This window comes from Spinacia oleracea, chromosome 1, assembly GCF_020520425.1.
Source record: "Spinacia oleracea cultivar Varoflay chromosome 1, BTI_SOV_V1, whole genome shotgun sequence".
NCBI classification, from domain to species: domain Eukaryota; kingdom Viridiplantae; phylum Streptophyta; class Magnoliopsida; order Caryophyllales; family Amaranthaceae; genus Spinacia; species Spinacia oleracea.
The window spans coordinates 25,578,132-25,603,624 of record NC_079487.1 but is presented as its reverse complement, the minus strand read 5'-3'; the positions used below and the strand labels follow the sequence as shown (position 1 = coordinate 25,603,624).

Below are 25,493 nucleotides of genomic sequence, written 5' to 3'. Positions count from 1 at the left end.
TTTTAGAGAGTCTTGATTCATTTCTTACATCATTTGACATATTGCACAACTCTCCCAAAACCAAGCATTGGCCAGCATTCTCCGTCATGGATTGACTGTTAACGCTAACGACATGATTAATAGAATGGTACAATTTCAATCCTTTGATACACTTCCAGACATCCATTACAAGTGGTCTAGTACTTGGATCAAAGGCCAAGCATTTGAGCAAAACTTCGTGTACTGATGAATAATCACTAGCCAGTGACAGCTCCAACATAACGTTTACAGTCTCAGGAGGGAACTTATTTCGTTTCTTTTATCAACATTCATCCAACTAACAACACTCATATCCATAAAAGTTGAACCAATTCTAATCCTACCAGTAGTAGTACCCAATCCATCCTCCGTCGAAACTGCACCATCCAGTCCTTCCAAGCAGCATAAAGCTCCTCGGACCATATTCGTGGCCAAATCCAAGACCTTGAAAAAATAAGCCCAGTATGTGGAATTTGAAATCCATATTGAAATGTTGGTATTTGAAATTCATTCATTGCTTACTTTTTTTTCTCTCTCCTCCACACAAACCAACCCTTTCCTTTCTCTTTCTTGGCTGCCATTGGAGCTCGATTCACTCTTTCATCTCAACCAAAATCAATTATCAATCCTCAAATTTCATTTTCTCTCTCCTCCGACCACTGGTCACTGACTCACCGCCCCAACTGCCTTCACGAACACCACCTTCGTAAGTCGTAACCATCGCCTCAACCCTCACAAGCGACGACCACCTCTGTACTCCGTATCTACTCCATAGATGCAAAGAATCTGATCGAATCCACCTCAGTTTAATTGAGCAAAATGATTATGGGTTTCTAATTTACTTGAAATTGAATAGAGGGGAATGGTAATCCATTTGACAGAAACAATTATGCTTGCTTAGATCAAGAGGATGGATTGCCAATTGACACGAGGAGAGAGAAAGACATAAGTTGCTAGAATGTCCGTACCCGAGTACGCGTGGAATTGCAGAGTCGCCGTCGTAGGATTGTAAGCAAAGTGGACATTCCGGTGGTTCTATTGCCGGTGACGAGGTTGAAGAACAGGGGAGAGGAGAGAGAAAGAGGATAAGTTGGGGTTTTTTTTTTGAAATTTCTGTCACATTTGTTGCTTAAATCGCACCAAATAAGAATTAAGGGCAAATTGGTAAAACACAACTAACGGCAAGCTAACGTCCGTTAAATCCAGGTGCATTTAATGAACAGTACAGAATTATAGGGGTATTTTATGAATTTTGAAACGCGCAGGGGTATTTGGTGCATTATTGCAAACCTCAGGGGCATTTCATGAAAAAACCGTTAATTAAATCATCGGTACTTTAATTTATAACAATATACTGTAAATATTATTGAGTATTAAACATACATACACATTATATTAAATATTATTATATACCATACAATAATTATTAAAATAATTAAATGCTGCACATACTAACAGGCACATTGTTTTCTCCGCCCTTACAAATCAAACGCATTAAACCAGATTTAGAGGAAAAACCGAAAATCTGATAAAATCTAAATAAAAATAATCGAGAATACATTATATCATAAAGCATAACACAAATGATAGTATAGACATACACATGAATCGAATTGAATTCTTGTTTTTTTAAGAAATATATCATAGTGGTAAGGCATTAGAAATAAAATAGAGTTTCAAGAACAATTACCTCCTTCCAGAAAACTCGAATTGAATTCTTCTTCATTTTTTTTTTAAGAATAGGTTGAAAAATTTGGACGGGATTTCTTTTAGGTGAAATTTGGACGGTATTTTACGCGCTGAGGAGTATAACAATGGGGAAAGGGTGAAAAATTTTCCCCCATTAAACAGCACTTTACCCCCTAAAATGAAATTTCTCACGCTGACATAGTCCAGTCATGATCTCCCTCCTCCCACATTAACAAAATCAGCATCTTGTAGTGTAGTTGTACATCTAGTCGGCGCCGCCTCTGCCAACCATCTCTCCATCTCTGCTGCTGCTATTCTAGGTAATTATCTACCAGTATTTTGTATCGATTTTTCTGATAATTTCAATTGTATCTTTATTGATTCAAAGATATAATTTTCTAAATTGTTAAATATATCCTGTTGGGTTTTTTTGTTATCTTTGTTTTGGTGTTGAAATTCGTATTACACTTTTTTTTTATATGTTTCGCTTTTTCTGATATTGGTTTCAAATTGTTAAATGTATTATGCTGGGTTTGTTTTTGGTGTTCTCAATTTGAAGAGTAATCTCTTCTATTAAATTATACTGTTGTCGATCGTATTAATGTGTGATTTATGTCTTTTTCTGATGGCTTGGTTCTTAATTCAACTGCATAATTTGTCCTTATTAATTGTATTTTAGAGTGATATGTTGTTCTATGAAATTATACCGGTGTCTGTCTTATTAAACATGGATTTATGTCATTGTTGATGGCCTGGTTCTCAATTCGACTACATATAATGTGTCAATGTTATTAACCTACTTTTCTTAAATTCAATTTGAAAATTTAGTTAGGTATTTATCTTCAGGTAATCTATTGTCGATAACTTTATATTGTTTCGGTCTTATGAAAACATGATATATGTCGTTGCTGATGGATTGTTTCTTAATTTGATTGCATAATGTGTCATTGACCTACTTTTCTCTTATTCATAATACCTCTGTTGGACAATTGAGGATATATATCATTGCAATGTTGACTCGTTGTGTTTTGTGGGTGGTCGAGGAGCACCAGATGATACTATTAAAATCGAGGATTCATATTGTTAATGGTGTTCTTAATGTGTTTAGCACGTTTTCTTAAAACTCTTGTCTGCTGATATGTGTAACGTACCACTTCTTTTTTTTGGGGTTAAGTTGAGTTTGGAGATGCCTTTACCCTTTGAACTTTGGGCTTCTCGACTTACATTTTTTTCCCCTTAGCAGGCTGTACATGAACACCTCCTACATAAGAAGCGCAAACCTCCCAAAATCTTTGTGCTTTGTGCTCCTGAAATTGCCCTGTTTTTCCACCTATATTTTAAGGCTTAATAAACTTTTCAGTACACTCCAACAACCTTTTAATGGATACCAAGATGGACAGCTTCACTATTTCTTGCATAAATGCACTAAAGCTCAATCCCTCAAAGCAGTACAGTCCTTCCATGCTCTTACCATCATCCTGGGTCCATATGCAAGGCAACCAACCTACTTTGCTAACAACGTTATCTCGTTGTACGCTTCTTTTCATGAGTTACAGAGTGCGCACAAGGTATTTGAAGAAATACCTCAAAAGAACTTGGTCTCCTACAATGGCTTAATGAGTGCGTATAGTCGCAATGAGGAGGTGGAAGATGCTTGGGGAATTTTTTCCGATATGTGGGTTTGTGGTTTTAGACCGACCCAATTCACATTTGGTGGTCTTCTTTCTTGCCCCGCTTTGGATTTGAGGAGGGGATATGTTATTCATGGGTTAATGTTGAAGAATGGATTGCTTTTTGCTGAACCTCATGCTGGAACTGCTTTAATTGGTATGTTTGGCAGACATGGGTGTGTTGATGAGGCCGTTCGAGTTTTTGAAGATATGCCTCATAAGAGTCTGGTCACTTGGAATTCAGTTATATCTTTGTTAGGATATCACGGGTTTATTGAAGAATCTATGGTTCTATTTTCCGAGTTAATGAGGGCAAATTATAAGCTTTCTGATGGTACTTTAGTAGTTTTGTTGTCTGGATTTGTGGGGAAGAACGCGCAAGAATTAGGACAACAAGTGCATTGTCTTGTTATTAAAAATGGTTTAACTCATGAAGTTTCAACTTCAAATTCCCTTCTCAATATGTGTGCGAAATGTATGGACTTTTCTTTGGCTGAAAGAATGTTTGAGGAGATGCCATTTCGTGATGTTGTGACTTATAATATCTTGATTGGGCCGCTGGCAAGAAGTGAGAGGCCAGGCAGGGGATTAGAGCTTCTCTTACACATGCTTAGTGAAGGTATTTTGCCTAACAAAACCACGTATGTCGGTGTTATTAATTGTTCTGCCAATCTGAAAATACAACTGTTTGGAGAGTATATTCATTCAAAGGTTACAAAAAACTCGATGGAAATTGATGTTTTTGTGGGTAGTGCTTTGGTTGACTTCTATGGGAAGTGCAATATGTTAGTTTCTGCTCAACGCTGTTTTGATGAAATATGTGATAGAAATGTGGTTTCATGGAACAGCTTGATTGCAGCTGTCACTTCTAAAAGTCAGAGCAGTTCTGTAGCTTTATTCCAAGAGATGCTGCAGCTGGGTTATTGTCCTAATGAGTTCACATTTTCTGCAGTGTTGAAAGCATCATCCGTCCTTGAGCTGAAGCAGCTCCATTGTTTAATTATCAGAATGGGCTACCTTCAGTATGAGTATGTGTTTAGATCGCTGATTACCTCATACGCCAGAAGTGGACTAATATTTGACGCATTGCTGATTGCCAACTCTGCAGACACATTAATTTCAGTGGCTTCCTCCAATGTCATAGCTGCTGCTTATAGTAGAAATGGGGAGTCTGATAAATCTCTAGAGATCCTTTCTAATCTGAATGAACCTGATACTATTTCTTGGAACATTCTAGCGTCCACTTGTTCTCATAACGGTTATCATACTGAAGCATTTGAAGTTTTTAAGCACATGTTGGAAGTTCAAATTTATCCTGACAATTATACATTTGTGAGTGTCCTGAGTAGTTGCACCAGTCTGCGCTGCCTCGCTTTTGGTTGTTCAATCCATGGTCTCCTAATCAAATCCAATTTTGAACGTTGTGACACATTTGTCTGCAACATCTTAATTGACCTGTACTCAAAATGTGGATGTGTTGAAGATTCGGTGAAGATCTTTAATGCTACAGAAGATAAGAACCTTATTACATGGACAACTTTAATTTCTGCTCTTGGGCATCATGGCTTTGTTTTTCAGGCCCTGGAAAGGTTTAAGGAAATGGAGCACCTGGGAATTAAGCCGGATGCTGTATCATTTGTGGCTATGCTTTCAGCATGCAGACACGGAGGCTTAGTTCAGGAAGGGATGGAACTCTTTTCACGAATGCAAAGGTTGTATGGTCTTGAACCAAAGATGGATCATTATCATGGTGTGGTGGACCTGTTGGCCAGACATGGGAATCTAAAGGAAGCAGAGCAAGTGATCTCTAGCATGCCATTCCCACCAAATGCTCTCATATGGCGTAGTTTTCTAGAGGGCTGTAAGAGAAGAAGGATTACTAATCTATACCCTTTAAAGAGCAGGGACTTAACGATTTACCGTGCTTAAGAACAGTAAATCCTTAGGTCTGCTTGGGGTTGTGGGATCCAGCGTGGGCAGTAACTTCCCCTTTTTTTCCCTTTCTTTCTTTCTTTGCCTCTGTCTTCATTTGTCTCTCCTCTCTCTTCATCCATCTTCGTTCCCTGAAGAGGATCTTCTTCCTTCTTTCCTCCTCTTTCTTCTCTTCTATGTCTTTCGTTTTTCTTCTATTTCTGTCACTTTCTTCTCTCTCATTTATCATTCATCACTTACTCTCTCATCGCTCGGACTTTTGGCGATGGCACAGCAAAGCACCAAGCCCAATCAGCTCAAGGATCTCAAGGCTGAGCTCCGTCTCCGACCTTGTATTGCTAAGGTTACCAGCGGTGCCCTAACAATCTCTCCAAGATGTAAATTTTCTGTCTCCTCTTTCATTTCTAGGGTTAATTTCTGTTGCATCTTTAGGGTTTTTATGATTTGAATTTTAGTGGGGTCTTGTTGGTGGTACTTTTGCACTAAGATGGTGAGATTAGGGAATGCGGGTGGAGGGTTTAGTTTAGGTTCGAGAAATCACGATTTATTTCAATTTTTCTGTTTTTTTTTTGTTTCTTTTTTATTTGGTTAACAATGGTGGAATCGGGGATTTTCCTTTGTTTGGTGCTAGGCTTTTTGAGCTTTAGGTCAGTCTTTCTTATTTTTTATTTTTTGTTTGCTCTTCTTTTTCAGTGTGATGAAGAAGAAACATCTCAAGTTTAAACCAGTCAAAGAGCTGTACGATCATGGCGATACCCTTTCGAAATCCAAGGTGTGTTTTTCTTTTTCCAATGCATTTTGTTTCTTTTTTCTGGGTTTGTCAATTCTTTGCATGTTTCTGGAAATTTCTTGACTTTTTGGTTGATTTTTTAATGTGAAATTGAGTTTGATGTGGTTGCTCAATGTGAAATTATCAGTTATTTTAATCCCATTTATACGGGAATTGATTAAAATGGTCTAATATTGTGAGAAATTTGTGGGGTTTGTATGTCGTTCGTTAGGTTTTTAAACAAAAAATTGTGGTTTATTATGCTGGTTAATCGTGTATTTGTTAATGTAATAATTATATCCGATCAACGAAACTATGGTGGATGGATGATGGTGCACATGTGATTAGTAAAATAAAGGCAGAATTAGGATTAATATGGGGATTTGGGAAAGGTAATTTGCGTTTATTTGTTTTACTTTATAGGAAGCTTGTGTTATGGGCAGTAGATGAAGGTGAATTGGATCATTGATTAGTCATGCTATAAATAAGAATCATTGTTGCTGACTCCCGAGATTTCAGTATGGTGGGATGGTTTGTTGTTGAGTGTTGCTTGACATTTCGCGTTGAACGCCCTTGTAAAGGATGCATCTTTTGTGACTTTCTATTTGTACTACTGTAGAAACTTTTAGGAATTAGGAGCTTAGTGCTTACCTAAGTGACTCCAGGTACATAGTCAGTAACCCTCATTTTTCTGGATGAGGGTTAGACGAACATTGAGGTTTCATGCTTAATTCATTTCACCTGAACCCCATATTTGAATTTTTTTAGCCTTCATTTGAACTTGAATGTATGATTCATTTCTGGGAACACTGGAATGCTGCTTTTATATTTGAGAATCAGTCAACATGGCTATAGCATTTGGCCGTTCTTTTGTAGCTTTCGTGAAACAAGCTGTAGGAATGTTTGTATTCCATAAAACTCTTTGATAATCTACCCAGTATGATGATTTCATGGTTACTAAAACATATCTTATGGTTGAATTAAGCATTATTATAAAGATGGAGCTTCCTTGATCTTGTATCAAAAGTCTCCATAAGGGTTATAGGCATAGGGTTGGGCTTGCTTATGGCGTTATGTGGCGTATGTCTTTGCATTTCTGATATGATTAACAAGCCTTGAGATGTGTATAAAAAGCGTCATTGTGGGTGGAGGTTTTAGCTTCTCTTTTGTATCTTTTCCTCAAATTCAAGTTCATTTCTGCAAAAATAGAAGCTACATAATAATTAATATTTTGTTTAATTTCTGTCTTTTTCAGCTTAATTTTTTCTGGGTATGTTTAATTTCTGAAAATTTTGAAGAATTATGGTGCTGTTTCAGAGAATTTGTGCAATTTTTTGTGTTTACACATTTACCTGTTGACTGTATTATGGTGTGGCGCTGTAATAAGAATTTTTGTTTGTTGAGTAAGGGAATTTAGTTTGAATGTCATTTTAATTAATTGATGCTTTGAGACCTGAAATTGACTTGCTTCTCCATGTAAATTTTATATGGGATTGCTTTTGTTTGGGTAATGCCACCGGAGATCAGCAACACAATTGGGGGTTTGAAAATGGTATCTGGAACCCCATTCATTTAGTTTTAATGAACCGAGAATGTAATAATCAAGAAAAATTAAAATACGGTCATAAAATTGCACCCAAAATATATGACCATGAAACGCTAATGTTTAACACGTCAAATCATAAAAATCAACAAAACAAAGTAACAATTTATCATAGGGGAAATGATACAACCCCAAAAGAAGAAGAAAAAAAACCTGCAGCAAGCCTTGTCACGGCAAGTTGGGTGAGTGAGTCGAACAATGGAAGGGAGCTGACGATATTCCCAAAGCCCAACATCTGACCATGAGAGAGAATCTCATGAGTCATGACAACAAATTGATTCTTCCTTCATAGCTCTGATACGTAATTGTACGCCCCTGTTTATCCACCATTTCCCCCATTTGCAGAAATTTTGTGATATATCAGATAAATCTATGGAAAATGTAGATTATTAATTAGAAGAATGTATGGGAAATAAGGGAGGTTTTAGAAAAATGGATGAGAGAGAGAGACTCACCCATGGCTGCTGATCAGAGATGATTAGGGTTTTCGCCAAGTTTGATGGGTGCCTGGATTGGGGTGATGCACGGTTTTGTTTTTGTAGATCAATTTTCCAAAAAAAAAAAAAAAACTCGAGATGACAGGAACAGAAAAGTATTTTGGCCTACTGCAGAATAAATTGCCAACTGGGCCTGGCTGACCCAACCACTACGCTTATTTCGTCACTTCTTTCCTACTGAATACTGTCCCATTTTTGCTCGAATTGAGTGGTCAGTTTGTGGATCGGCTCATATTTAACCCACCCCCGTTTGTAGTATAAGGGATTAACAGGACCCCAAGTCATGGCTCAGGAGTCACTGAGTCAGGCCAGCATGGCAGCATGAACACCCACGATGTCGGGCAGGCACGTTCGTAAAAAACGATCTTGGGGCATCTGTTGTTTGCTTGCTTTGATTGAAGTAATCATTTTGGTGTGATGTTATTATGTGTATGGTAGAGTAAGTGTTCTGCATCAAGGTTGTTAGAATTGCGATCCGGATCGTAGGATCGCACGATCCTACGATCCGGAATTTTCAAAATGATTCGGATCGTGGTCAGGATCGAAATTGTAGTGGGATCGGAGTGGGATCGCTTAGAATCGGTGGGATCGGATGGGATCGGTAGGATCGCGATCCTATGCCCGATTCTAACGATCCGTGCTTTAAACTTCAACCAGCTTTCAAAGTTAAAAAGATCTGAATAATAATCTCAAATTAAATCAATATTTGTTCAAATTAATATCTTACCTTACTTAATATGTTAATTCGACCAAATTCCATCAATAATTACACAAAATCGCTTCAAATTATACTGTAAATCAAAAACCCCCAATTTTTGTACAAACCCTAATTTCCGAGTGAGAGAAAATTGGATGTTGCGGCCTTGCGGGTCACATTATTTGTGACATAAATTACCCGATCTCCGTAGTCGGTAATATCATCCCTGGTGGTGGTCGGCGTTCATTCTTCCATATATTTTCTTGATATGTTCGTCATAGCATTGCTTCATATTGAATTGTCAATATGGTGAAGAAGAACAGTAGTATGCTCGTATAGTGAAGAAGAACGAATGAGTGAGATGAGAGAGAAAGAAGGGTAAGTTGGAAGGAGATGTGGAGGCATGGAGCGGAACAATGCTTTCCTTTTTAAATAGAAGCACTTAGCTTTATCTCAAGTATTAAGCTTATCGGGTATGGTGAAGAAGTACTACTCTTTATCTCTATTTCAAAAACTGAAAAAGTAAATTAGAGCTAGCTATAAATCTATACGGCTGTATGGATACTTATCAAAACTAAACTTAAGTAAAAATAAAAGTTGCAATAGACCAGCAGTAATGTTTGTTTTGTCTTATAGGAAAATAGCATGCCCATGTTACCTTAGGACACTAAGAGACCTTTTCCATTTATTTATTTATTTGTATTGCATTATTTACATAAAAGTCACCGAACCAAGATAAATTTGTTGAGATTATTTTAAAACAAAATGTTTAAAAGAATAATACTTCGTAGATCACACTAATTACTTAGTAGCATATGAAGTAAAGAAAATTTAGTTACTCCTTACTAAACTTCGTAAAATAACTCTTACTTGCAAAAAATGATGTATTTTAGCATTTATTTTACTTGAAATAAGTGTATATAGTCATGCTATATCATTTAAATTGCTCATCTAATCAAATACGTAGGATCTTACGATCCTACGATCCGATTCTACCGATCCGATCCTACACCCCCTCACCGATCCAAAGTGGGATCCCGATCCTGAAAACCTTGTTCTGCATACTTCTGAGAAATCTGATTCTTTAATACCCTCGCCATAGATGAGGATGTCTGGTTCGAGCCATGAGAACCGAGCTCGAATCTGGATTAGTAGGAGTCTAGCTCTGGATTAGTGAGTGATATACCCTAAGAAAGCACTGAAATGATGGGTTGATGTTTAAGTGACTCTGAAGTGTCCGAACAAATACACCATCCGTTTAGCGGGGTGGGGGGTTGTGGGTTCGATCAATTGGTTTAGGAGTTTGTGTTAATTTCTCTATGGGGGTTTATTTTGGTTGTGGAACAGTTTGTGATGCTGCTTTTTGCTATATTGAGAAAGAAATGTTGACTGCTAAAGTTTAAGATGAAGTGCTTATTTGTTGGTTGCTACTTATCCAATCCCCATTTCGGGTTATCATGTTTATCATGCTCAGTATAATTTAAAGGAAAGTTGTACTTTAGTTCAATCATTTGGTATTAAGTCACTAAAGTATAACATCAGAGGAAAGTATAACGTCAAATAAGCACTTATGTATTGAGCCAAAATCGTTTTTTACTTTTTTGTGCTCTGTTGTTTTTGCAGTTATTTTCCAGAGTTTTCCGTGTTCAGCATACGGTTAATAGTTCTGTTGTGTCTTGATTATGGATCCAATATATTATAATTTGTTGTTTTTTTTTTCTTGGAAGAGAGAGTTGATTCTCAAGGTTGTAACTGACAATAATGCAATATGAGGTAATGCAATTTATGTTCCAGGGAATTAAGGATCTTATGCTCTCCTTAGATTGTGAAGATTACAAAGCAGAGATATTAACGGCCGATACACAAGCTTCTTATATGAATGGGGTGATCGTAGCAGAGATATTAACGGCCGATACACAAGCTTCTTATATGAATGGGGTGATCGTCTTAGACACAAGACATTTGACCGGAAAGGACAATGTGAGAAGGAACTTCACCGAGTCATTCTTTGATGTTGATCAAAGTGCACCAGCAGCACCTGTGATTCCCATTGAAGGTAACCTTTTTCATCTCTTCTTTCCTTGATATCTCTTTTTTACCTGTTTGTGTCTACGAAGAGATTTCAGAGATGTTTATGTTGTCTTTGAGCTTACACGGAGTCTGCTCTTGGTGTTTGCTTGTCATATTGGCCCCATAATCCAGCATGGTGGTGTTTGCTTGTTATATTGGCCCCAAAATCTATCCCTATAAGAAAAGCTACTTCTGACAGCTTAAAAGGAGGCTCTTAGTAGTTAGTAGTCCCTTACCTTGCGAAGCTTTTCGTAACAATAAATGGGCATACTGAGCTTAGTGGTTATTAGGTAAATTCTTTTTCGTATCAATAATATACATTCCTTTATACAGATGAACCAGTAGAACAGAAATCTGCTTTCTTTCTTCTTTTTTCTCGAACTCAGCCATTTTCATGCTTGCATGGTCTTATTTTGTCTTAAAAAACTAAAATAATCTCTATGTTGGACATTTAAAGAGTTCTTCCTGGTAGTTTAATCTCCTCGTGCAGTTTTCAAGATGATAGAGTCTGCATTCTGCAAACTGGTGAAAGTTTAATATTGATGGTTTGAATTTGTTCAGGGTGCTGGGCGTTCTGTTTTCCTTGAAAGTGGTGTTGATGTATATAAATAGGAGCAAATTTGTTGTCTATCAGCTGTTTTAGGTCTAGGTTCTTAAACAGAACCCTGCAGTTTTACCATTGCAAATAGTGGCATCACTGACATGACATGACAGTTTTCCAGGAACTAGTTATTCAGTTTAAGATTTTATACAACATTATTCATTTCTTCACAGGAACGTGATCTAATTGAGAGAGTTAAAAAGCTGCTATTGGTCCATGATATTTCTGTAAAAAATTACCTAAAGCTAATTTTGTCTTGTAGTATAGTGTTTGTGTGAAATTGTTATGAGTACGACGCCTGACTATTACCTGGCCACGTCAAGTTCTTTCAAGATTACATTTTGTGAGTTAAAATTTTGTTATCTAATCTGTTCTCTTTTCATGCCTTGATGCAGGATGTTGAAAAGGAGGTCAGGAAAGAAGTAGATGAAGCTATTGCAAAGGCTAAGGTAATTTATTTCTATGTTGTATTTTACGTGTTCGTTATCTAATCTTTCTATTTGTTTTTTTTTCTCAACATCCATTGTTTTCTAACTTGTAGCTAATTTGTGATTCCAGGAGAGTCCCTGATAATTCTGATCTTTTTACAAATATCTACGTGAAAGGTTATGGGGTAGAGGTAAGTGTCAACACTCATTTCCATGAACCAACTTTTATTTATTTTTCATGTTTTATCATATTGTTTTGGCACTATAAGTGCAAGTCCCAATATTATCATTACCCCATTGCCTCAAAGAGGCTCCCGCAAGAAGCGGGGGTAAGGGGGGGTCCGACGTACGCAGCCTTACCCCTGCAATTGCAGAGAGGTTGTTTCCAATTGACCCAAAAGCGATAACGGGACGACAATGGGACGACCATCTTCTACTTCATGGAAAGGAAGCGAAGAGGTTTTAAAAGCCATTTTGATTTAGTCCATTACATCCCACAACCTAAAGAACAAATGAATCTTAGGCTCCAACGGAAATGGACAAAGTGCAAGTCCCAAGAGAAGAAGAAATGGGTTTGGTTGGTTTTTTCAGTTTATCAGAATCTTAGGCTTTCAGATAGGAGTGCATGCTTAGAATGGGTTCACAATGACAAGTGATAATTTCATTATTAGTTGTGATCCAAAAATTGAGTTGTGAGTTCCTGTGGTGATAAATACGAGATTTGGACCTGGGAAGTTAGTGTCACGGTGTAAACCGAGCTTTGCCAACTCCCAAATTAGTATTGAAGTATTGTAGACCTTTAAGAATCATCACTTCTTTCATCAGTGCCTTGTGATTACGTTTTTTTTAACAAGCTGTGAACTTTGAATATATGGTCATGAGAGTTATTTATTATTAAATATTGCCTATTTGCTTGGAAAAAGAGGCTTTGTTATCATAACACCTATAATTAGGCCTGTTCATCGGTCCAAACCCGGACCAGACCGTTGACCGAAAAAATAATATTTGCGACCCAAAGACCGGACCGGACCGATTGGACCGGTTTAAAAACAACTTTTTTTTTAAAAAAAAACCCATACAATATACATATAATGTAGATATATCTACAGGTCTTATATGTATGGACCATAAAAAAATTTAGAACTCAATTTGCATGCATACCACTGATGCGAGCATGGCTCGTAGGATTTAAGGATCCTACATCCTACTACTATGCTTGTTTAGTTGTTTATATGTTTATGCATATCAGCATATATGTTTATGCATATCAGCATATGCAAATGCAAATGCAAATAAAAAGGCATTTAGCCATTTATTATTACATAAATGATTGTTCTTCTCAAAATCTCTAATGTAATCAACCATTCAAACAATCAAACGTACAAAAAGTACAAAAGTGTGAAACATGTAACCAAATAAAAAATATGTAATACACGCTAAAACTCATATCATTGTAAAACGAAAGCTAAAACTAATTGAATTAAGCCTCCAGGGATGAACCAACTTCTTTGAATATAAAATTATCCCACATTATTAATCTGCATGATTAAAAAAAAGTAGCATTAGTATTATCATAATAAAAAAATTACGCAATCCATAAACATAAAACATAATAGTCAATTATACTTTACAAATATAAAACCTTGACATTTTCTTACCTCAATTATAATAAAAATAACTAAAATGTTCATCATTTGTCACTGTTTAACGAAGAGTTCTCAAATTCTAACAATTTAAGAATAAAAAATGAGTCAGTATTTATACAAAAATATACTCCCTCCGTATTTATTTAAGAGATACACTTGGCCGGGCACGGGTATTAAGAAAAAGAATTGAATGAAATAAAGTAATAAAACAAGTGGAGTTGAATAGATATTTTAATAAGAAAAATATGTGGGGACCATGTCATTTTAGGGAGTAAGGGGTGGGGTGGGGTGTAGATATATTATTTAGGATTTTTTGCCAAAAAGGGCCTTTTATAAACGGTATTTTGCGAGAAAGGACCTTTTATGACAAAATTGGTGAAATGGGACCTAAAACATAAAAATTTTTGTTGATTGGGAACTTTTACCGGTTTTTTGGAGTTGACCCAAGATTCCGGCAACGACTTTGACACGTGGCAACCGGAGAGTGCCACGTGTCCATTTAATGATTAAAAAATAAAAAGAAAAATAAAATTGCCCAAAAAAATATATATATATATATATTTTGCCCAAAAAAAAAAAATTATCGATTTTTTTTTTGCCCCAAATCGATTTTTTTTTTTTTTGCCCCAATTTTGCGAAGAACCCTAACTTTTTCGACGCAAAATTAGAACAATTGAGGAGGAATTTGAGGGGAAAAAGTAGCAAACCTCATTCGTGTGACTATGAATAACAATTCGTGGCAGACAATTTTAGTGACGAACTTTAAGGCAATTGGGATTTTGGAGGGAGAATTGGAGCAAAAAAAAAATCGATTTGGGGCAAAAAAAAAAATCGATTTGGGGCAAAAAAAATATCGATTTGGGGCAAAAAAAAAATATCGATTTGGGGCAAAAAAATCAATTTCGATTTGGGGCAAAAAAAAAAATCGATTTGGGGCAAAAAAAAATTTATAAAAAAAAATCGATAATTTTTTTTTTTTTTTTTTGGGGCAAACTTTTTTCTTTTTTTTAATCATTAAATGGACACGTGGCCTTCTCCGGTTGCCACGTGTCAAAGACGTTGCCGGAATCTTGGGTCAACTCCAAGAAACCGGTAGAAGGTCCCAATCAACAAAAAAAATTATGTTTTAGGTCCCATTTCACCAATTTCGTCATAAAAGGTCCTTTCTCGCAAAAAAACGTTTATAAAAGGTCCTTTTTGGCAAAAAACTCTATTATTTAATTAGATGGTGAGGTTGATAAGTTACTAAAAATGGCAAGTGTATCTCTTAAATAAATACGGCCGGAAAAGGCAAGTGTATCTCTTAAATAAATACAGAGGGAGTATTAGTAAAGAAGGAACATACCCTTCTCAAGTTGCTCTAAATCTTCCAACTTTCCCTCCACATTCAACCTCTCATCGTTCTCTTTCTTAGGGCGAATCCAATCTTGAGTACAAGTAAGAACTTCTACCATCTTCATAAATATGTACTCAAGATTGGATTCAAGATTTGATTGGGGTTTAGATGATAAACTATTCACTGTGACTGTGATAATGCAAGTTTTAATGATGTTGCATGTCTAGAATTGAAAAAAATGATGCAAAGAAAATCAACATGCATTGGTAACGGGGATTACTTGCATATGAGGTGTGTTGCGCATATCATTAACCCCAATCAACCAAACATTCCTCAACATTCCCATCCCACACTATAAGGTTAATGATATGCGCAACACACCTCATATGCAAGTAATCCCCGTTACCAATGCATGTTGATTTTCTTTGCATCATTTTTTTCAATTCTAGACATGCAACATCATTAAAACTTGCATTATCACAGTCACAGTGAATAGTTTATCATCTAAACCCCAATCAACCAAACATTCCTCTACATCTTTAGCAATGGCCTTACCTTTGTGGCTAAAAATAGGACAAAAATTCAAAATCTTTTTATGCAACTTCCATTCATCATCAATAAAATGAGCAGTGAGACACATGTAATTGATTTTCTGAATACTTGTCCATGTATCAGTTGTAACAGAAACTCTTTGACATTTCATTCGTAAAAACTCCTTTAAATTTGTCTTTTCTTTCCCATAAAGCTGCAAACAATCACGAGCAATAGTAAAACGTGATGGTATATGAAATTTAGGACAACAAGTTGCCATAAGATGCCTGAATCCAGGTTTCTCCACATGACGAAAAGGTAATTCATCTACTATGATCATGTAAGAAATTGCATCTCTAACATCTTTGACATTCAAAACCCAATTTTTAACTTTTGCTTCTCCTCCTTCACTGTCAATGTCAAACACCAATTCAGTTTGTCTACCTTTCATTTTAGACTTATTTGTAGGATTAGCAGGACATCTTTCCAAATGATATTTCACATTTTTAGAGCCATTAGAACGAACATCACAAGCAAAAGTTACATTTTCACAATACTTGCACTCAGCTCTATTTTTACCTTTCTCCATGTACTCTCAAAAATGCACCCAATATTCAGCTCTCCTCCCTTTTGAGCCCTCAATGTATTCTTTTCCCACCATTTTTTGTCTTGGTGGTAACAAAGCTTTCACTGTTTGGTCCTTTATCTCTACAAGGTCATCATCTTGAGACTCACTACTATTATCATCTTGTACTTTGTGATAAACTGATAATTTTGAGCAGAAAATTAATGACAGAAATATATTTAATTAGCTTGATGGATGAAGAACACAAAAGGGGATAAAAGTAGTGACTTGAGGCCACCAATCTCTAGGTTCAGTGACTTGAGGTCACCACTCTCCAAAGCCTAAGCTTTACCAAATTCTCAACATGCTTTTCTCTCTCCTCTTCTCTTCTATTTATGCTGTGAAGCCTACTGCTAGTACAATGCATTAATTGATGTTCCTTGTCTTCTTGTGGTGGCAACGGTTTGGTGTTGTTGTCTGCTTTGGTGCAACAGTCTGTTGTAGCTGTTTGCGGTTGTGGCTGCTCTTTTCTGGGCCTCATTTAATTGGGTTCATTACAATACCGCCCCCCTAAACTTCCACCTTGTCCTCAAGGTGGATAGTAATCAGTACTTGATTCCCGGCGATGGCGACTCTGTGTGCCATTCTGAAAACTGATGCCCGGTTTCCATTGGCGGTGAAGTTCGTCACTAGTGAGTTCTTGTACTTCCCCTGGTGGTGCAGCTGAGAAGAGGTGGTCTGTGAGGTTGTTACAAGGTGGAAATATGGTTAGGGTCTTTGACTTGGAGTTGGAAGGCTGTGAGTTGGGGAAAATGAGTTGGGGAAAATGAACAGGAGATTTGGGTTTGGGTTTAATCGTGGGTGGAGAGGTCTGCAACGTGTGTTTGCAATAAGATACTTTATCTGTGGTTCAAGGGCAGAAAAATGGTATTGGGCATTGGGCAGAGAGTTTGAGTTTTAAAACAGAGGTTGAAGTAGTGGCCTTACAGTTAATAAGCCCAACTAAAAGGTTGTCCTCACCAAATGAAGAACAGGTGGGCTGTAAATGTTTGGGCCCAAGCCCTAGCTATTTCTCTCTTTTTTTAATTCCTTGTAAGTCCAGCCCTTTGTCTCTATATGTGATGTTACTTTTCATGCTTTTTACTTGAATGCCTTTACTGGAATATTCCTTCTTCTTCAAGCCAACATGTGACTCGTTGAAGCTTCTCACATACACCTTGTTTTTCTGAAACATCTCCTGCAAGTTATATGCTCCCGCACCACAATTCCCACCAGCGAATCTGCCTGGCCCACCACCGGAACCACTAGCTCCTGATTCACTCTTCATAAATTCACCCCTTTCCCTGTCCAAGCCACCATAAGAGGCGACTCCATCACAAAAATTACCTTCCTCAACCAAGAAGAATCCAGGAGCTCTACCGGAACCGTAACCTCCAACACCGCCTGTCTCAATTAATTCGCCAATGGCTTCTTCACTTTCGAAATTTCCAGAACCATCACTCGATCTACCATCTCCAAACCAGCCTAGACCTCCACCCGATCCGCTTCCTCCAGCACCACCTCTCGTAAAATATCGTCCACCGTGATCGTTGTCGGAGATGCTATTTCTACAACCAACACTGAAAACACAAGGAATACTACCATCAATATTTGGTAACATACCAGATCTTTTTTCTTGCTCAACCTCCGAAATCTCTGGCTCCGTGAAATTCGCCCCTTGATTTTCTTGTTCATCAAGCTCCTCTTGAGTCTGCTTCAATTTTGGAGAAAATTCTTTGCCAATTATCTTCTTTACATCTTCTTTAAACTTCTTAATTTCCTCCTCCAATTTTCCTTTAAAATCTTGCTCCGGTTGTGGTGAGAGGTGTGGTGAGAGGACTGTAGATCCATTAATGATTCCTATATTTGGCACCACCGCGCTTCCACTGCGTGGGCTAACATTACCAGCAATTTGAGTCAGTCCCCTGTAACCGTGACTCGAGGATGAGTGTTGGAGCTCCTCTTTGTCATCTAACAATGGTGTGGTTGGTTGTGTCTGCCATGAAAACGAAAACGCTGGTGAAGAACCAAAGCAGCGCCTCACCCGATTCTTCAATTCCAACCACCTATAGAACGGCCAACGTTGGTGTTCCCGTTCAAACCACGCTTTGCTTCGCCATCAAGTGATATTATGGCGGCCTTTAACTTTGCCTCTTCATCCAACCTGAAAAATGGAAGATATCCTCTAATTGCAGAATCCAACCTTCAAAATTCTTTCCGTTAAATTCTGGAAATTGAAACTCCATTTTTTTGATTTTTTTTTTTAAATAAAAAAATCAGAAGTTCTGATGAACTTTGAAAAATCAGAAACTCCTCCTAGAATCGTCTGCTCTGATACCAAGTGTGATGAACTGATAATTTTGAGCATTTTGAGCAGAAAATTAATGACAGAAATATATTTAATTAGCTTGATGGATGAAGAACACAAAAGGGGATAAAAGTAGTGACTTGAGGCCACCAATCTCTAGGTTAAGTGACTTGAGGTCACCACTCTCCAAAGCCTAAACTTTACCAAATTCTCAACATGCTTTTCTCTCTCCTCTTCTCTTCTATTTATGCTGTGAAGCCTACTGCTAGTACAATGCATTAATTGATGTTCCTTGTCTTCTTGTGGTGGCAACGGTTTGGTGTTGTTGTCTGCTTTGGTGTTGTAGCAGTTTGCTGTTGTGGCTGCTCTTTTCTGGGCCTCATTTAATTGGGTTCATTACATACTTCTGCAATTGATTCTTGAGTTTCGGACTCGAAAAATGATCTTTTACTTCTTTTTGTAGGACCTGCCATCTGTAAGAGAAGAATATAAATAAAGGAATATTAGAATATTATTAATATATTAGAAAACTATATTGAGTACCTAAGGGCTAAGGCAACAGATTTAATTCCTACTACTTATATCAAAGGGATGTTACGTTGAAAATTTTAAATAGTAATTAAAATATTAAATGAATCTAACAAGAATATACATATGCATTCATGGTTTAGTCTGCTATTGTGTATAGATTGCCTATACATTGTCTCTAATTTTTCCACCTGTTGTATGTTGTATCTCTTACATTTCAATTTAGTACTCCACTTCCAATTGACTTCCGGCTCGTTTACATATTAAACAAAAAAAACTAGAAGATAAGACATTGGATCAAATATTATATACGAAATTAGAGATCATGTGTGGAAAGTATATCAGAATTTGAGATAAAAATTTAAGCCATATTAAATTGGGAAGAGACAATTACATAAATCCTAAAAGCCAAAACTCACAAGCCAATAAGGCAGTAACAAGTCGGATATCATATCACTAAGTCACTATTTTCAGTCAAACTCAAAGTAAAAGAACTCAAACTGAATACGGAGTACTCAATTACTCATAATTCAAAGAGTCAAAATCCAGAACTTATCACAATTGGCAATTAATTATTTACATAATTACATTCATTAAAACAAGAAAGTGACAAACTACCATTAAAACCGTTCAAGTCTGGTGGAGCTTGCAGGATTCATGCAGTAGTCACCATTCTGAAGTATAAACAACAGGATTTGGCCTCCTTTCGTCCATAAATAATACTCGTACTCTTTATATGTTAGTACATTTGATTTACAACGTAGAAGGCAGGAAATCGAAACAGCAAAACAGCAAACTAGACCATTAAGAAAAAAACAGAAAGGCAAGAAATTGAAGGAACATGAAGGAATAGAGAAAAATTAAGTAATGCTTACCACTTTTAAGGAATTGAGATGAAATTCATAAACAAATTGACAAGCATCTGTAAATACCAACCGGTAGAGAAGCAAAGAGGCAGAGAAGAAGATGAATAGCGTGGAGAGTTAGGGTTATGAACTTATGATGAAGTGCTTGCAGTTTTTTAAACGCTTAAAATCTTTTTCATAACCGCAAATCCACAAATCCGCATTATACAGGCAACAAGGCAGTGTAATTATCTTTTTCAAAAAAAAATTATTTTAAAAATCGGTCTTCGGTCCGGTCCGTATTTTTTTCGGGTTTGGACCGGACCGGACGGAAGACCGATTTTTCATTTCGGAAGACCCGACCGAAAAAAATCGGTCCGGTTCGGTCCGGTCCGGTCCGGCCTAATTTTTCGGTCCGGACCAAATTTTGCACAGGCCTACCTATAATTGAGTTTTGGGGGACTGGGAATTCCCCACTTCTTTATCGTAATCAAATGGTAGTTTCCTTGGGGATAATAGGTTTGAAAAGGAGACACAGTTTGAACGTTAGACATCTCTTTATTTTCAGATAATGTGAAGAGGTGGACAGTTAACTACACATAATGCCTGAATAGCAATTGCTATTCGTTCATATATGGCCTTTTCATTCTCAAATATATCTTTGTTTGTAACTTACAATACTAGTTTTACTAATCACACTATCTCTAGCATCTATAGCACCACTGTTATGAACTTATTCCTTTTATCTTATTCTATCACTGATGTATTTTCTTATGCAGCTGTCTTATTGCTTTCTACTCCACTGCCTATCCTATTGAAAGAGTTTGAGGCTTGTGCAGCTTTAAGAAAGTGAGTTCCTAAATTCCATGATCTCATTCCTCTGTCTCTCATCATTGCTTTTGATTAAGAAACAGTTTACTCAACAGATTATCCAACCTTTCCGATTCCCCCCCCCCCCCCCCCTATCAAACTCACATTGCCATGATCTCATTTCTATGGCTGATGTAGTTTTAAATGATTTTTTAGGGTGATTTTTGGTACCCAACTGAACATGTAGATGGAATTCTGTAGTTACTTGATATGGTTTTCATAGAGAGTCCATTGAAAATGAATGAGTAAGTGATTTCCATGTAAAAAGAAATGTAGCACTCCGTAAGATTTTAATATTTGGCTGAACATTTAAAAGAAAGTTTATATGAATAATGAAATTCATGCAATGAAAAAAAAAAAGATGAGTGCAACAAGGCAACAAGCCAATCTACTGATATAAATCAACACCGTCAACATTTTATTGGAAGTTCTCACAAGCCCCTCAAAGACTGTAGAATTTGTTCAAGGTTGGTTGTGATTTGTTTATAGGATTTGTGTTCGTTTTGTGATTCGCTTATCGGATTTCCAAAACTATGAGTTGTTCGGTATAGTGTAAATTGTTACATGTGAACATACTTAATATCACCATTTTTGTGGTAGTATATAGCTCTCAATTTAGCTATGAGCTTCCGTTACTTAAGTAAATTAAAATAATATGCGAGAACGAGGTGCAAGTGGACTATCTTATCGAGACATATAACACAAGTGATAGTGACATGGGGAGAGGAAGAGATGAGGGGAGAGAGAGGAGGGAGGGGAAGGAGAGAGAATTTTAAGAGATCATATTTAGGGTGTAATTCATGAAGAGTTAGCTGAGAACACTTTTAAAAGACTTTCTCAATTTCGCACACCCATAAAAATGAGTGATAAAAGAAGAGGTGGACAGTTAACTAGTTATAATGCCTGAATAAACATTAGTTTGTTTCATGAAACCAATTAAGAACATACTTTCTGAAAATTTCTGCAGAACCATGATTGCATAATTCATAATTGATGAGTGAGAGTATGAGAGAGGAAAAGAAAACAAGCGAAAGGAAGGAGAGTAAACACATAATAATAAGTAGACTTACTAAACCATAAAAGACAAGCAGAAAGGAAGAGGGAGCAAGAGTGGAGAGAAGAGGAGAGAAATTGTGTTGTGTAAATTATACTTAAATTAGGTGTTACTCCCTCCGTATTTTAAAAAGAGATACACTTTGACCGGCACATAGTTTTAGGAGATTGAGTTGAATTTATTAAAATAAGATGAAAGTGAATTATTTATTAAAGTAAAAAGATGATGTGAGTAAGTGTGGGACCACAAGAGAGAGAAATATTAATATAATTGGAAGGGGGACCAAAACATGTCAAAAAAGGAAAGTGTATATCTTTTTAAAATACGACCATTTAAGGAAAGTGCATTTCTTTTTAAAAAACGGAGTGATTATACATTTTCTTTAGCAGTTGATTTTGATTTTACAATTTAATTTTTTTAATACTTCCTCCGTTTCAAAAAAATTGCAACACTTTTAGTTTTGCCACTATTCATATACCAAATTTGACCATGTATTTTACTAATCTATTAAAAGCAAATGTTATCAAATAAAATGTTGTTGAATGGATCTCATTATATACTTTCATAATATTAAACCTAAATATTTATTTAGAACAAGATAATTAGAGATAATTATGGTCAAAGTTGTATCTTGGCAAACGTGTTAGTCAAAGTGTTGCAATTTTTTTGAAACAGAGGAAGTAGTTATTTAGTGTTTTAGTTTAATACTTCCTCCATTCTTTATTAAATGACACAATTTTTTTGTCACGTTTGTCAATGCAATATTTCAACCATTAATACCTTTTATTATCAATGGTTAAAAATTATAAAAGTTTGATATTATAAAACTATAGGATGAGACGATTATAACAAGATCCCACATGACTATATTTTTTGTTAAGTATAAATCACAATTGATGGTCAAAGTATATTATATGAATAGTGCCAAAAGTACAATTGTGTCATTTAAAAAAGAATGGAGGAAGTATCATGTTATTTATTTATATATTTACATGGTTTAGTCTTATTTGCTTATTGTAATTTGTAACTTAGAGGTTATGGATACTAATGCCTTGTAAAATTTGTTGATTGTTTGGGTTTTATTTTCGAATTGCGGAGAAAAACGATAAATATGTTATTAATGGAGAGAGATAAGTTTTTGTAGAGAAGAGGGAGGTAGAGGCTGAACGGTAGGGACATAATATGATTGTTTATATAAATATACGAACGATAATAAGGGCATGTATATATAGTCTTACTCAAAGTTGAAACCATACAAAACCTAGACGAACACTAATTATCTAACAATGAATTAAAGTTGCTTTGTGTTTGAAGATGCCTAGATATACACTAATTATAAGAAGCCTTGACAGACTCTAATTTCACCCCTCAGATCTTAATGTGTTGTAAATAGACGTTAATTTACACGGAATATAATTAAATGGATACTTGTGTAAGTAGCTATATAAGCATACATATTAACAATAATATTAACATTCAGTTGATCCAATATCCAGCCACACAAAAACATCTTAATGACTAACCTTACTATCATGCTAAGACAAACAATTTTTGTTCTACAGTTTCACTATTATATGTTTGTTCATGATTACTTTTTAACGTCCATGTTTTGAAGCTTTGAAAGTTGAACCTTGAACCTATGTACGTGGATTAGCTTGCCTCCAAGATCAAGGTAAAGGTGGTCGATGAGAAAGGATGAGGAAGTGTTCCTAGCAAATGCCCCTTAATTTTTTTGTAAAGGAAATACTAATTCTGCTTACCTAAGGTAATATGCATTGTAATTATGTTGCTCATGGTATTTTGCCAAGGTTTTGTCAACGTAGTAGTTAAATTTGGTTACTTTGTTACTCTACTATTTAGTTGGCTTAGGTAATGTATTGTAACCATGTTAATTCATGATATTGCGGTCCCAAGGGACGGAAGAAAGGAAGCAAACTAAGATTACTAAGAGCTTTGACTCTTCCTACTAGCTGTAGCTGCAGCCAAAAGAAGAGATATCACAAAGAAGATCAGACAGCACCTGACCCTCTGTCTTTGGTAGGCAGAAGAGAAGCTTTCTCCGGAAAAAACTCCCTCACTCTGGGCTTATTAAAAAAAAATAGCGGATTCTACCCGTAAAAAGAGAAAGAAGCAGTTATGCCATTCGCCACCTTCGCCCTAGTACTGGGATAAGGAACTCCTCTATCTATGCTAATGGTTCCGTTGTCTTTTTGCCGATGTTTTGTTAATGTAGTAATTCAGATTAGATTGTGTTACCCTCCTAATTGGTTTTACAAGGAAAGAGGGGAGTTTGTCTATGGATATCTACCAAGGGTGTGTTTGGTAAGAACAGGGGAAACTTGATGGAACTCAGAAAGGAAAGGAATGACCATAAATCTTCCACCTTGTTTGGGTTTGTCCATGAAACACTATGAACTGTTATTTCCCTTTGTAATTGTTTGGTTCAAATTAGGGAATCAAACTTCTTTTTTAATGTTCTAATAGTTTTCCTTCACGATGAATTACTGATTTGTGGTGTTTATGTAGACAAGAAAAGAAACTTTATAATGATAATTAACAGAAAATTAAAATAGCGAAGAGAAAATTTTGTACATTTCTTAGAAATAAAAATTTATATCTGGTAATGAAGGTCAAAAAGGAAAAAAAAATGGTAGTCAATTTTTTTGGAAATAGAGGATTGTAATCGAATAAATTAACGGAAAACAAATCATAAGGTTTACATCGGATTTACTGAATGAGCGGTAACAATAGAAGAAAATGAACAGAGCAAATAAATAAAGAAAATTATGAAGAGAAGATCAAAATTTAATTTTCAGCCAAAGACAAATAGAAACAAGGACGGTAGAAAAGGATGAAGAAGGCTTTCAATTTGGCGGTCAAAGATAGTCTTGGGTGGTCGAGGAAGAATTTCGGTGGTCGGAGGTGGTGATGTGCTGTAAGACGATCGCAAATGGTTGGAGGCTGGTGGCTATTGCCACACCCCAAATTCTTATATGAGACTTTCCTCACCATTAACTGATGGTGAGACCAGTTCACACTTGCAAATTTAGGTATGTTACTTCTATAGTTTAGACATGTTACTTTTTTTTATAATTTTAGAGGAGGTACTTTTTTTAGTTTAGGTATGTTACTTCTATAGTTTATACATGTTACTTTTTTTTATATATAATTTTAGAGGAAGTACTTTTTTTAGTTTAGGTATGTTATTTCTATAGTTTATACATGTTACTTTTTTTATACGGAGTAGTTTTAGGGGAGATGCCTTTTTAATTTAGGTATGTTACTTCTATAGTTTAGACATGTTACTTTTTTTTTAATAATTTTAGAAGAGATATTTTTTTTAGTTTAGGTATGTTACTTCTATAGTTTAGACATGTTACTTTTTTTTTATAATTTCAGATGAGGTACTTTTTTAGTTTAGATATGTTACTTCTATAGTTTAGACATGTTACTTTTTTTTTATACGGAATAGTTTTAGGGGAGGTACATTTTTAGTTTAGGTATGTTACTTCTATAGTTTAGACATGTTACTTTTTTTTTTTTTTTTTTTTTTTTTTTTTTTTTTTTTATAATTTTAGAGGAGGTACTTTTTTAGTTTAGGTATGTTACTTCTATAGTTTAGATATGTTACTTTTTTTTTATATAATTTTAGAGGAGGTACGCTATTGGTTTCGCGCTCGTCACACCATCAAGTTGATGGTGTGACTGGTCTCACAGGAGACGCGTTGTTGCCACACACCGACACTTGGAGTTCAAGGGTTATGAGAAAGTGAAGGAATAATGGAGTGGGGAATGAT

General features: G+C 36.0%; 2 protein-coding genes across 3 annotated transcripts; both read left to right on the top strand.

Annotated features, from left to right (window-relative positions):
• The first annotated feature begins 1,684 nt into the window (after positions 1-1,684).
• Positions 1,685-24,197, top strand: LOC110791948 (pentatricopeptide repeat-containing protein At3g58590). 2 transcript variants are annotated; one of them, XM_021996716.2, is made up of 8 exons: positions 1,685-2,027; positions 2,948-5,686; positions 6,003-6,081; positions 10,670-10,931; positions 11,942-11,995; positions 12,105-12,165; positions 20,552-20,621; positions 23,312-24,197. In XM_021996716.2, exon 2 carries the CDS (start codon positions 2,958-2,960, stop codon positions 5,304-5,306), a length of 2,349 nt encoding a protein of 782 aa, XP_021852408.2. In that variant the 5' UTR covers positions 1,685-2,027; positions 2,948-2,957; the 3' UTR covers positions 5,307-5,686; positions 6,003-6,081; positions 10,670-10,931; positions 11,942-11,995; positions 12,105-12,165; positions 20,552-20,621; positions 23,312-24,197. The 2 variants fall into 2 exon arrangements, with proteins under 2 accessions (XP_021852408.2, XP_021852407.2); XM_021996715.2 differs by having other exon boundaries at positions 1,687-2,027; positions 2,951-5,686.
• On the top strand, positions 5,575-12,581 carry LOC110791950 (pyruvate dehydrogenase E1 component subunit alpha-1, mitochondrial-like). The gene is made up of 10 exons (XM_021996722.1): positions 5,575-5,652; positions 5,765-5,799; positions 6,003-6,081; positions 10,499-10,531; positions 10,670-10,915; positions 11,507-11,545; positions 11,720-11,773; positions 11,942-11,995; positions 12,088-12,165; positions 12,498-12,581. Exons 1-10 carry the CDS (start codon positions 5,575-5,577, stop codon positions 12,579-12,581), a joined length of 780 nt encoding a protein of 259 aa, XP_021852414.1.
• Positions 24,198-25,493: the final 1,296 nt, after the last annotated feature.